The following is a 14,090-nucleotide window of genomic DNA, read 5'->3' on the forward strand; positions in this document are numbered from 1 at the left end:
TCCTGCGAACCTTGCAGAACTAGCACTCCTGGAAGAAGAGATATTGCGGAGACATGGCTTAGCCACAGCCTAGGGGATGTTTCTAGAATGAAATGTTCACTCTACAGCGGTCCGGAAGAAGGTTTTAATCTGCAGGAAGTTACAGTAGTGGATAGTTTAGGAGGTAATCTGGAGCCTAAAGTTGTTCATGCTATTTGTATTTAGTTGTCTGGCATGATCAAATTTCATTTGTAGCTATTGGAGCTCTTTCACAAAGTGTGTAACATTGATAGCTCCACATCTGCGTACAGGATTGAAGTTGCATCCAGCCATTTAATTGAAGACTTGTGTAAGGGTAAGGGAGTCCCACACATGTGAGGGATTGTTAGTTAAATGTTGTCGCCCTCAGGTGGACCTCCGGCACATCGCGCAGTCGCCGGACTCTGACACCATCGACGTGGGCATCGACCTACAGGACTACTACCTGTCCGTCGAGTGGGACATCATGAGGGTGCCCGCGGTGCGGAACGAGAAGTTCTACAGCTGCTGCGAGGAGCCGTACCCCGACATCATCTTCAACATCACGCTGCGCCGCAAGACCCTTTTCTACACGGTCAACCTCATCATCCCCTGCGTCGGCATCTCGTTCCTGTCCGTGCTCGTCTTCTACCTGCCTTCCGACTCGGGGGAGAAGGTAAGCCAATCAGTGGCCAAAACATACTGCTTGTCACTGCAAGGTCACGAAACAGCCGTTCCAACGTTGAAAAAACCAACATTCCTGTCCATATGAGTAGTCTGTATCCTGTGGCGAAGCATGTACATAACTTGAAAGGACTTGCAGCTTTAATATTCGTGTAAAAATAACCTCATTAATGGAAAGAGTGACTATTGATTGGCTACGTTAAAGGTATTCAAAAAGAGACTGCTTAAACTACTGTCTGAAATGCAATTTTTTAAACACAAGTGATGTTTGTGTTTATGTGTTTATGTATGTATGTATGTATGTATGTGTGTGTGTGTGTGTGTGTGTGTGTGTGTGTGTGTGTAACATCTGTCAAATTATTATTGGCTCAAGTGGCTCTGAGGACTATGGGACTTAACATATGTGGTCATCAGTCCCTAGAACTTAGAACTACTTAAACCTAACTAACCTAAGGACATCACAGACATCCATGCCCGAGGCAGGATTCGAACCTGCGACCGTAGCAGTCGCGAGGTTCCGGACTGCGCGCCTAGAACCGCTAGACCACAGCGGCCGGCAATTATTATTGGTTTCAGAGGTACAGCTGTTATAATGCAAACCAAATAAATATCCCTAGGCGGTGTTGAGCAAAGGTATATGATTATGAAACTTCCTGGCAGATTTAAACTGTGTGCCAGACGGAGACTCGAACTCGGGACCTTTTCCTTTGCCGGTAAAAGCTGTACCATCTGAGCTACCCAAGCGCAACTGACCACCCGTTCTCATAGCTTCAATTCTGCCAGTACCTCGTCTCCTACCTTCGAAACTTCACAGAAGCTCTTCTGCGATCCTTGCAGAACTAGCACTCCTGGCAGAAAGGATATGCGGAGTCATGTCTTAGCCACAACCAGGGGATTGCTTCCAGAGTGAGAATTTCACTCTGCTGTGGAGTGTGCGCTGATATGAAACTTCCTGGCAGATTAAAAGTGTATGCCGGACTGAGACTTGAATTCGGGACCTTTGCCTTTCGCGGGAAAGGGCTCCAGTATCTGAGCTACCCAAGCACTGTCTTCGAGTCTCGCTCTGGCACACAGGTTTAACTTGGCAGGAAGTTTCATATCAGTGCACACGCCGCTGCAGAGTGAAAATCTCATTCTGTAGACGATTATGTTCAAAATTACATTTCGTAATTTCTACCTCCGACAGCAAGGCACTTTGGTTCAAATGCCTCTAAGCACTATGGGACTTAACATGTGAGGTCATCAGTTACCTAGACTTAGAACTACTTGAAACTAACTAAATCAAGGCACTTTCGAATGGACAACCACCGAGGTCGTGTTATCGTTGTTGCATGCATATGCATTGTTCACCATAATCTCGCATGCGGAACACAGAAATTCTGTGTGTGCTTATTAAAGGACTACATTCCACCAATAACATAACGCCTCGTACTTCATCCGCACTGTGTTCATTTGCAGTTTCAGATGTCATGTGACTCCCGAGCACTACACCAGTCTCTTGAAGTTAAGTGAAAACGTGACTAAACACTCATACTCTGTTATTCTGGTGTTAGGAAATTTTTCACAGATATCAGCACCGTTCCATTACAAATACTCTATTGTCGTGTTCAACATTTGTAAATAACCGCCGCATGCTTAGATGATGCAGCAGAACTCACCAACAAATCAAAATCACAATCACAGTTGAAAAATTCATTTCTGTGAGCTGAAGCACAACTCTACAACTTGAATTTGAAGAAAAATGGTAATCGATACGTAAACTTATATCGACGGTGGTTCCAACACGAGAAGTGAAAACTTACCTCCGTAACCAATAAGAACAATACGTATATTATATTAATTGTTTTATACTAATTCGTCTGTACAGTAGATGAAGTCAGTGTAAAAGCAGGTTGCACGAAAGCAATAGTACAATGTCTGAAGCAGACATGTATCGAACTTACCATAAAATTAGTAAATTCATATAAGACATCATGACGAAATTACACAGTTTCTTTCTTTGCACGAGTAACAAAATAAGGTACCTGCATTTCCTGGGTCGAAATTGGTATAAAGGCACTCAGTATTCTGTTGTGTTATTGCATTGTTAGTACTTTGTCCAATCTCTGCTTTTCCTAATTACCTCAAAGTTTCTTTACGGCATTGATTTGCATGGCGTTTATATGTTTTTTATTGAAAGTGTCACCCACACTTCTCGTATCACTATTTTTAAGTCACATAGGCCTCAAATTGCCTTCCATTGCGATAAACCCACCTTACAAGCGTACCCGAAAGGTTTTCCAAGCGAGCTCAAATCCGTGCTACATGCGAGCGAGGGCATGACGTTGATATCTTTGCCTTCAAACTACCTTTTGATTGGAGCTGAAACATACACAAATGAATTATCCTGTTGAAACATTAGCCTTCGTTCACTACCTCATCATAATCTCTAGTCAGTTTTGGCCGTAGCATTTCAGTGTACATGTTGGAGTTGATTCGAGAGTTCAGCCAAGCAATACGTGATTTACCTTTAGCGCAAAAGGCTGCCCAAATCATAACACCTCCACCACCAAAATTTCTTCTCATTATTACCTGCTCCTCTGTTATCCTATCATGCCAGTAATACTGAAATCCATCCTGTCCATCTACATTAAACTTCTTCTCGCCAGTGAAGATCACTTTATCCCATTCTGAAGCCGATGACATAAGTTTTTCAGCACTGTCTGGTCCAGCATGTTTATATTAGGTTGTTAGGGTGTGTTTATGCAGTCGTTTTTTGAACGCAAGATGATGGTCATGCGATAAAATGTGGCTTACATGACTCGCAGTTACTGGCAACTTTAAATCAGCAACGAGCTGAGAAGAATAATGCTTTGTGGTCCTTGCTCTTCCCAAAAGTAACCCTTTCTGTGTCTGTACTTTGCTCATATTTTTCTTCTGTGCACATCGTGCGCCCGTTGTAAAGATATTATCAATCGCTATACTTGAACGGTTCAACTTCTTTGCAGTTTGGCGAATAGAGTCCCATTACGTTTCTCGTCACATGGTAAGTGTTTTCCGCGTGGTACTGTCACAGATGCGGTTTACGTACAAAACATTTCACTAACGGTGTCTGTTTCCTATCACCCGTAAAGGCACGTATACACACACCCACCGACCCACCCACCCACCCACCCACCCACACACACACACACACACACACACACACACACACACACACACACACACACACACACTAACATTGCTCACAACAGACTTTCTTTTACCAAGTTCCACGCTCTACCACCTGAATCGTCAAATGTATTTCTCTACTGTACTACTTACATCAAATACGCTACCGTTTGACTGGATTTGTCGTTACGTACATTGTACACAACTCTTCCAACCGACAACGTTAATTTTCCTGCAAATACTCATACCTTTATACTGATTTCCACTGCTGCACTTCCACCTCTTACAATATTTACCTGTACTCTTGAAATGCGTTGTGTATGACATACTAACTTAAACAAATATGTTTGATGTTCTCTATTTGACAAGAAGGTTACGGGCATGAATTGCGTCGCATAGAAAAATAACCGAAGAAACATTATACTAGTGTACACTCCACAGTTGACAGCGTTGATGCGTTTAGTGCTGACGATTCCGATGGAAGTTAAATCGAAGCAGTGGAGATGGAGTTGAAGAGGGGGGCACCTACATCTGCATAAACTATCTGGTCAAAAGTATCCGGACACACCTATGTGAACCTGAAGTTACCACATATTGTCACGATAGGCGGACCTGCCAGTGTAAAGGTATGTGCTGTCAGTACAGAAGCCCTAACGGCAGAACAGGTCTGTCAGGACAGCTCGGTGACTGCAAACGTGGACTAGTCTTTGGAGCAAAAAATCCATTGGAGAAATTTCAGCATTTCTGATGTTGCCAAAGTACACTACAAGGTGTGAATGTAAAGAGCAAAATTGAAGGGACAAGCTCACCTAAACCAAGATCGGGCAGAACTCCTGTGGTCACTGACAGGGACGGGACCGTCGTGCTTTGTATGTGTGTGTACGGGGGGGGGGGGGGGGGATATGGGGAGGGGGGGCTGTAAATAATCGTATGAAATCAACGGAAGCATTAGGTGCACTGTGCTGCCAGAAATATAGCTAACAGAGTGACAGTGCGTAGGCAGTTAAAGATAATGGGATACAACTGTCGAGCAGCCACACATGCGGTGGAAAGAGAGACGCCTCTCGACAGTGAATGGCTAGAAACAAGTGAAGTGGTGAATCATTCTGTACCCTGTGGCACTCTGAATGTTATGGATTTGGTGAAAGCCGGGAGATAGTTACCTACCATCACGTGGACCGGCAACCGTGACGTACGGAGGAAGTGTTGGCGTGGTATGTGGGTGCCTCTCGTGGTAACAGTGTGGCCCCCATATTGCTCTTAAGAAAACGGTGAATGCGGAAGGACATGAATACGCTTCACTGCATAACAATGCGTAACTGGAATAGCCTGTCCCGAGTCCTTCCCGGATATCAATGGAATACCTCACACATGATTTAGAGGCTCGACTTAGCTCCACACCCCATTGTCCAGCATTCACGTGTCGCGTCTTGAGGAAGAATGGGCTGACATCACCCCACAGACCTTCTCACTGCTCACACAAAATGTCCCAAGCAAAGTTTAGGCATTCCTAAGGACAAAGGGTGCACTATTGTAATATAAAAGTCCACTGATAGCTCTGTCTGCATACTTTGGATCAGATAGTGTACATGTTCTGAAAACCCGGAGGAATTGCTGCCTACATTCCTATGTGAGTGGTGCACACCCACGTCTACATCTACATATACGTGATTACTCAGCTATTCACAATAAAATGCCTGGCAAAGGGTTCAATGAACCACCTTCATGCTGTCTCTCTACCGTTCCACTCTCGAACGGCACGCTGGAAAAATGAGCACTTAAATTTTTCTGTGCGAGCCCTGATTTTTCTTATTTTATTGTGTTGATCATTTCTCCCTATGTAAGTGGGTGCCAACAGAATGTTTTCGCAATCGGAGGAGAAAACTGGTGATTGAAATTTCATAAGAAGACCCCGTCGCAACGAAAAACGCATTTGTTTTAATTTTTGCCACTCCAATTCAAGTGTCACGTCTGTGACACTATCTCCCCTATTTCGCGATAATACAAAACGAGGTGCCCTTCTTACAAATTTTTCGATGCCATCCGTCAGTCCCACTTAATGCGGATCGCACACCGCACAGCAGCACTCCAGAATAGGGTGGACAAGCGTAGTGTAAGCAGTCTCTTTGGTAGAGCTGTTGCACCTTCTAAGTGTTCTGCCAATGAATCGCAATCTTTAGTTTGCTCTACCCACAATATTATCTATGTGATCGTTCCAAATTCGGTTAATTGTAGTTGCAATCCCTAAGTATTTAGTTGAATTTGCAGCCCTCAGATTTGTGTGACTTATCGCGTAATCGTAATTTAGCTGATTTATTTTAGTACTCTTGTGAATAACTTGTTACTTTCCTTTATTCAGGGTCAATTGCCACTTTTCGCACCATATCTTATCTAAATCATTTTGCACGTCGTTTTGATCATATGATGACTATACAAGACGGTAAATGATAGCATCATCTGCAAACAATCTAAGACGGCTACACAGAATGTCTCCTATGTCGTTAATGTAGATCAGGAACAACAGAGGGCCTATCACACTTCCTTGGGTAATGCAGGATATTACTTCTGTTTTACTCGATGACTTTCCGTCTATTACTACGAACTGTGACAGTTCTGACAGGAAATCGCGAATCCAGTCGCACAACTGAGGCGATACTCCGTAGGCACGCAGTTTGATTAGAAGACGCTTTTGAGGAACGGTGTAGAAAGCCTTCTGGAAATATAAAAATATGGAATCAATTTGACATCCCCTGTCAATAGCACCTGTTACCTCATGAGTATAAAGAGCTAATTTTCTAATCTGCTGTTTGCCGTCCCTGCGGGAGGGCTGCTGATTAGTATCTCCAGATTCCTCATTCGTAAGCAGGCTTTCAACGGATATCTGACCGTCTTCAAGCGTCTGCAAATTAAGGATTTTCTGCAGTGACTCAGTCAAACCTATGACGAGACGTGTCACGCTTTTTGGTATACGTTATGTATCCCCTGTTTCACATAGGTCCCACTCTCGGCCAATAATCTAAGATAAGACGCAATGCTGTTTTGTAAGCGTTCTCCATTGTAATCTTGCTGCACCTCCCCAGAACGCTGCAATGCAAACAAGTCGGACGGCTGTCTTACCCAAGATTGCCTTTGCTATAACCGGGTTTGTGTTGACTGAAACCCATTGCGACTTACTGATATTATAGTCAAAGGGCAGCACTTTTCTGCTTTATGTAGAGAAAACAGTTTTATATTTCTGAATGTTTAAAGTAAAATGCCAACATCTGAAACACTTTGAACCTCACGAAAAAAATTTCTCATATAAAAACCTGATGTTACTATTAATATTGTTTCCCAGGACATCAATAAAGAACACGATCAGCAAGGATCCCAAATACATCACCTGGGACACGCTCGAAATTTCTTTAACTTCTCTGACTTTTCAGTTAAAATAATATGCCAACGAATGTACATTTTTAAATAAAAGGTCGTGTTGTACGGAGTATAGCGCAGTTCGGGAGTCAAAAAATACTGCACCCACCTGATTATTTTTATCTATGGCCTTCACGGTATCACGTGAGAAAAGCAATCAACAGTGTCTCTGCTGTACTCCTGTGAAGTGTACAGCGTCCACTTTGTGCTAGTAGAACACGTGTTGTATCATTCGGAAGGCACTGATTTCAGAAGAAGTAGGCTATATCCACCATTCTTCGTTTCTCAACAAGTTTGAAATACCACGTTTTAAATGACTTGACGTTACTAGACTGCGGTTGAACTTCCATTATAATCGTGTGTGCATATTCCACATTTGATTGAATTATGCTTTGTAATTTTGTGCTTTTCATAAATCTGCATTTGAATCTGTACTAAGCCGCAAACCAATGATCTGATCTAATAGTAATGCATCTCTTCACCTCTTCATTCGCTATAGGCAACATCTGTTTACGTTCAGGATCAATTTCCAGTCTCCACACAAATAATTGTTGAAGTAAACATTGTTAGACACATAGCACAGAATTTTACTTTCGTAATTTATGCTTTTCTTTGCGACAGGATTAGCTGAACGTGTTTTCTTATTTTGTAACTATCCGACACACATCGATTCCAGTTTTATTTTATATTCCTAAGGCGCATAACAACGTTATAGAAGTGGTCGTTACCATACTTACACTGCCAACGAATATGCTGACTGCAACTCACATGTTGACCAAGCTTATTGTGATACATATTTCGTTGCGTGAAGTACAGCTGCGTTGCCTGTTGACACTAGTTTTACATTATTTGCTACATCCTAGAATGTTCAGCTTTTTCTTTACGATGAATGTTTTCTCGTTTCAAAATTATTTATATTACTGAAATTTAAAGATGTTACTGTGCATTTTAGCGAATATATTATTTCTTTAATTATAGAATTTGAAAGTCGCCCACATGATTTCTGTTCTTTAAGTTTAATTGGAATGTAAAATTAGGTTCGGCTTTCAAATTAAGATAGGTTTTGACGAATTTGAAATTTATTTGACGTTAACGATGGACTGCCTCATACGTTCGTATTTTTATCACTCACTATCAGTTTAACGAATCGTAAGGTTCAAGCGCAAAATAAAGGAAAATTCTGTGGAAAATAATCAACATTAAGAGTTATCTATTCAAAACTAAAAGACAATGCAAAGCCTGAAGAGATAGCCTACAATAAGGAATCATGTGTATTTATAAGATTATACACTACTTTTGAGTATCGTGTTCTACAATACGACTTGACAGTGGCAATTACATTACAGTAGCCAGTCGGTACTTTACACTATTTCCTTTCAAATGTTTACAGGTGGACTCTGAGGACTTCATTTGGCGAGCTGATCTTCGTTACTGCATTCTCAGTAAACGGGAGACACAAGAGCAGTTCCGAATGTAGCTTCCAGCACGCACTAAACTAAATGATGATACTAACGCATTTTTCATCCAAGTTAACAAACAGTTCAAAGAAACTGTCTTCAGTTCCTGACATTCACAATACTGACCCTTGCGCCACACCTTACTTTTGATCCGTTTCGTGGTCGCTGGGAGTGGCTCCGCTGAGGAGACTGCCGTGTCGTGTACCAGGTGTCGCTGTGCATCTCGATCCTGCTGTCGCTGACCGTGTTCTTCCTGCTGCTGGCCGAGATCATCCCGCCCACGTCGCTGACGGTGCCGCTGCTGGGCAAGTACCTGCTCTTCACCATGGTGCTCGTCACGCTGTCAGTCGTGGTCACCATCGCCGTGCTCAATGTCAACTTCCGGTCGCCGGTCACGCACCGGATGCGGCCCTGGGTGCACCGCCTCTTCATCCAGGTACGCCGCCTATCGCAGCGACGTCACCGTGTCTCCTTTGACGCGTTTTCTCTATCGTGCTGCAAGAGTCTTCGAAGTTGTGCACACTGCCTAGTCTCGTTATCACCACCACTGCCCTCTGGCACTGCACCGAAAGCAGCTAGAATAAGGAAGGGTGAAGCGGCGGCTCTATGAAAAACTGAATTCTTAGCGAAAATACAGTTGTATATAGAAGCTTGCCGCACATAAAAATATGTAATGAATAAGACGTATATGAAATTTTTCCGCTTTCCCCAGTCTGACGAAATAGACAGGCCAGTGCAGACAAATGTACTCTGAATGTGGACAGAAGGCTTCTTTCGGCTGAAGGAAAAATAGCAGTTTGGCGTCTGTTTGGAATTATCTTTACAGTTTCCTTGAAGTCGCTGGAACTTACAACTCTTAAATACCGGATGAATATAGTCTGGACAGCTTGATGCCGCGTATCACCTGCTTCAAGACATATACTGGATGATCAAAAAGTCAGTATAGATTTGAAAACTTAATAAACCACAGAATAATGTAGATGGAGAGGTAAAAATTGACACACATGCTTGGAATGACATAGGGTTTATTAGAACAAAAAAGAACAAAGTTCACAAAATGTCCGACAGATGTCGCTGACGGAAAAGCGTCAGTGACTGCGCATGGCAATCGTGTATGAAAGGAGCTGGAATGAGAGAGAGAATAAGATGCGCCAGCAGTCGTAGCATGTTGACGTTACCTGAAAAGGCGCTTTTAGTGAAGCTGTATTATCTAATGGGGAATGTGCTAGTTCAGCGTTACCATCCTATCGCCATAGGATGGGGATTAGAACCGGTAAAGGTCCGTTGACAAATACAGCTGTGGTGAGAGTGATTTCGGAGTTGGAAGCCACGGTTTGTTTAGACGATAGACCCCGTAGTGGCCGACCGAGCACAAGGCGTAATGCTGCTGAGACAGTTCAGGAAAAATGGAGACTGCAGCGGGTTCGTCTATGCACGGGGAAGTCAGCACTCGTGCAGTCGCACGTCGCGCAGGCATTCCATACACTACTGTTTGGTTGGCACTGAGGCGCACCCTCCGATGCTATCTGTACAAAATCCATCGGCATCATAAACTGTTACCTGGCGATTTAGTGAAGCGGAGGGCATTTGCCTTTCAAAAGATGGCGGAAGATGAAGATTGGTTGAGTAACGTGTTGTGGACCGACGAACCTCATTTCACGCTCCGAAGGCCTGTCAACGACCACAACTGCACAATATGGGCTACCGAAAATCCTAGAACTGTCGTGGAAACTCCATTGCACTACGAGAAAGTCACGGTATGGGTTGGATTTACCACATCTACCGTTATCGGGCCTTTTTTCTTCGAGGAAATGCGTGATTCTGGTTTTGTAACTGCTACCATGACGTGTGAGAGGTAAGCCGATATGTTACAGAATCGCATCATCACCAACCTGGCTGATAAACACCTGCTGGAACGTACGATGTTTATGCAGGATGGCGCCCCATATTGCTAGACGCGTGAAAGATCTCTTGCGCGCGTCGTTTGGCGATGATCGTGAGCTCAGCCGCCACTTCCGTCATGCTTGGCCTCCCAGGTCCACAGACCTCAGTCCGTCCGATTATTTGCATTGGGGATACCTGAAATCGCAAGTGTATCGTGGTCGACCGACATCTCTAGGGATGCTGATAGACAACACCCGACGCCAATGCCTCACCATGACTCCGGACATGCTTTACAGTGCTGTTCACAATATTATTCCTGGACTACAGCTATTGTTGAGGAATGATGGTGGACATATCGAGCATTTCCTTTAAAGAACATCATCTTTGCTTTGTCTTACTTTGTTATGCTAATTATTGCTATCCTCATCAGATGAACCGCCATCTGTCGGACATCTTTTGAACTTCTGTTTTTTTTTTGGTTCTAATAAAACCCCATGTAATTCTAAGCATTTGTGTCAATTTGTACCTCGCTATCTACATTATTTCGTGATTTATTCAGTTTTCAAATTTATACTGACTTTTTGATCACCTGGTGCATAGTTTCTAGCTTCAGTACATGGTTTATTGTATTAGGCCCTAAATGAGTAGATTATCGAAAATCAAATTTTTTTTGTAGGTGAGCATCCTGGTAATGGGACTTTGCGTCTGTACTCCCGTTCTGTTGGTTTAGTCACATAGAGTTATATCAGACAGGTTGCACTTCCCTGTGGCGGAAATTATTCAAGCTGACGCCCATAAATCGCTTTAAGAGCAAGGGAACATTTGGACGGAGCTCGTCTTTCGCTATCTGGGATTCGGTTTACTACGTGGAAAGATGTTATCAGGTGTTATCTTTCTGAAGCTTGGTTTACTACTTGGAAGGGCGTTACCAAGCTGACACCTGAAGCCAGCGCGCAACTTAGGGACATCTTGTGGAAAAGCACTTCGCGTGACTTCGTCCGCAGTAAATCACTCCACTTATAGAGCCAGTTTGTCAAAGTGGAAACTCCGTTCCCGCCACCACCTCTAAAGCCACAGGCAGCTATTTTACTCTTACATTACACATCGTTATTTAATGCCTACTTTCGACTATGTTTCCCTTTGTGTTCCAATTAGAGTGACTGTAAATGCAAATTAATTAGTGTACACGAAGTCGTTAATACTGGAATAGCTGAAAGATCTTTTTTACACTCGTAATTCGTATTACATTACGTACAGGAGAAGTGAAGTGCGGTTAGCAGGCATCCACAGGCCTTTAAAAAATCTACATTGGGGTGGCATCCCCGTGTCTTGTTAAGAGTGCATCAGCTTCCATTTGCTGTATATCGCAATACCCTCACTCTTGTTCACCACGTTGTTACTGCTAATGCTGGTACGTATGAAAGAAGAATCACGGAATTCGCATCCCGCTTTCAGTATCAGTAACTGCTAGGTCACTGTACTGCTAATTTGAGAATATGAGCGTAATTTGATGGTTAATTTTGTGTAGGTGCTCCACCTTAATTTTTTGTAAAATTAGCGACTCTGACAGAGTCAATGTTTTCCCCCAGGGAAATTCATTGCCGGAAACATCCCGTAAGCACAAATCCTGGCCACATCCATTTTCTTGGAGGCTCTTGCAACACGCCAACAGAACCTCTACGAGTTTGCGGTGTTTATAAGAAGAGACCGTGAAAGTTGCAGCTCAGTTCAGAAGCAGACCGAAAGAGATGGATATCGAAATTGGTAGCGTACTAACCAGTCCGCCAACGGCAGGGCACGGCTTCTAGTTCCAATGCAGCAGACAATATTAAACTCGTAGAAGGAATTAGAAGTGGAATTATTCTGACGATGTGGCACCTTACCTATGTAATCGCCCTTTTTCGCAGCAGCCTCACTGTCGCCTCAACGACACTTTTTGTTGTATGTGACCCACACGGAATCCATTGTGGCGTGGCGTCGAACAACCTTTGCATAGCGACAATGAAGCTGAGGTTGCACCAAAAGTCATATTTTTTGCTAGTTTTGCGTACATTGCCCGCATTTCGCTATACATGATGTGAAATCTTCAGGCGCGTTTTTCTTTCAGTATGTGAAGCCCAACCTCAGGAACTGATATGGATTTTGATACGTTTTACACTAATTGATAGAATGATGGCGCGGCAGGTTTACGTATACAATTTACTACTACTGTGTAGGCAATTCGTCCGACTTTAGGTGCATAGTGCTGCCCTTGCGGAGATTGGGCAGGTCACAAATATTGAGCTGGGAAGGAAGAGAGAAATTACAATCAACGAGAAAATACACACATCAAAAAAGGTTGGATCACCCCGGATCCCAGAACTCATGTAGACAGACGTTGACTGTGGATATTGAATCACGGACACAGTCCCTTTGATTGTTCAGAGACGTCACTAAACCCTCCCAGAGATGTCAACAACCGTGCATGAGCAGCGTCTATTAGTCATTCCACCAGGAAGGAGATACACGGCTCACGTTGTCTGTAGTTCGACCATGTCTAGACTGCCAATACCGCGATTAGATCGCATCTGCGTTGTTAGTGCCAGGGAGGGCTCTCAAAAAGGGAAGTGTTCAGGCGTCTCAGAGTGAACCAAAGCGATGTTGTTCGGGCATGAAGGAGATACAGAGAGGCGGAGAGACAGGAACTGTCGATGACATGCCTTGTTCAGGCCACCTAAGGTCTACTACTGCAGTGGATGACCGCTACCTACGGATTATGGAACCGTGACAGCAATGCCACTATGTTGAATAATGCTTTTCGTGCAGCCACAGGACGTCTGTTACGACTCAGACTGTGAACAATAGGCTGCACGATGCGCAACTTCATTCCCGACGTCCATGGCGAGTTCCATCATTGCAACCACGACACCATGCAGCGTGGTACAGATGGGCTCAACAACATGCCGAATTGACGGCTTAGGAGTGGCATCACGTTCTCTTCAATGATGAATGTCGCATATGCCTTTAACTAGACAATCGTCGGAGACGTGCTTGGAAGCAACCCGGTCAGGCTGAGCGCCTTAGACACACTGTCCAGCGAGTGCAGTAAGGTGGAGTCTCCTTGATGTTCTGGGGTGGCATTATTTGGGGATGACATACTCCGCTGGTGGTCATTGAAGGCGCCGTAACGGCTGTACGATACGTGAATGCTATCCTCCGACCGATAGTGCAACCATATTGACAGCACATTGGTGAGGCATTTGTCTTCATGGACGACAATTCGCGCCACCATGGTGCACATCTTACGAACGACTTCCTGCTGGATAACGACATCGCTCGACTAGAATAGTCAGCACGTTCTCCAGACATGAGCCCTGTCAAACATGTCTGGGATATATTGGAAAGGACTGATTATGGACGACGTGACCCACCAACCACTCTGAAGGATATACGCCGAACCGACGTTGAGGAGTGGACCAACAGTGCCTTGATGAACTTGTGGATAGTATGCCACGACGAATACAGGCA

The 14,090-nt window shown here is 43.9% G+C and overlaps 1 protein-coding gene across 1 annotated transcript in view; it reads left to right on the forward strand.

Moving 5' to 3' along the window:
- LOC126281519 (acetylcholine receptor subunit alpha-like 1) overlaps positions 1 to 14,090 on the forward strand; it is a 950,196-nt gene that overhangs the window by 904,915 nt on the left and 31,191 nt on the right. The window contains exons 6-7 of the mRNA XM_049980559.1: positions 389 to 673; positions 8,908 to 9,135. Of these exons, the coding sequence (XP_049836516.1) occupies positions 389 to 673; positions 8,908 to 9,135 (513 nt within the window). The remainder of the gene's footprint in view (positions 1 to 388; positions 674 to 8,907; positions 9,136 to 14,090) is intronic.

The sequence above is a fragment of the Schistocerca gregaria genome, chromosome 7 (assembly GCF_023897955.1).
Source record: "Schistocerca gregaria isolate iqSchGreg1 chromosome 7, iqSchGreg1.2, whole genome shotgun sequence".
NCBI lineage: Eukaryota > Metazoa > Arthropoda > Insecta > Orthoptera > Acrididae > Schistocerca > Schistocerca gregaria.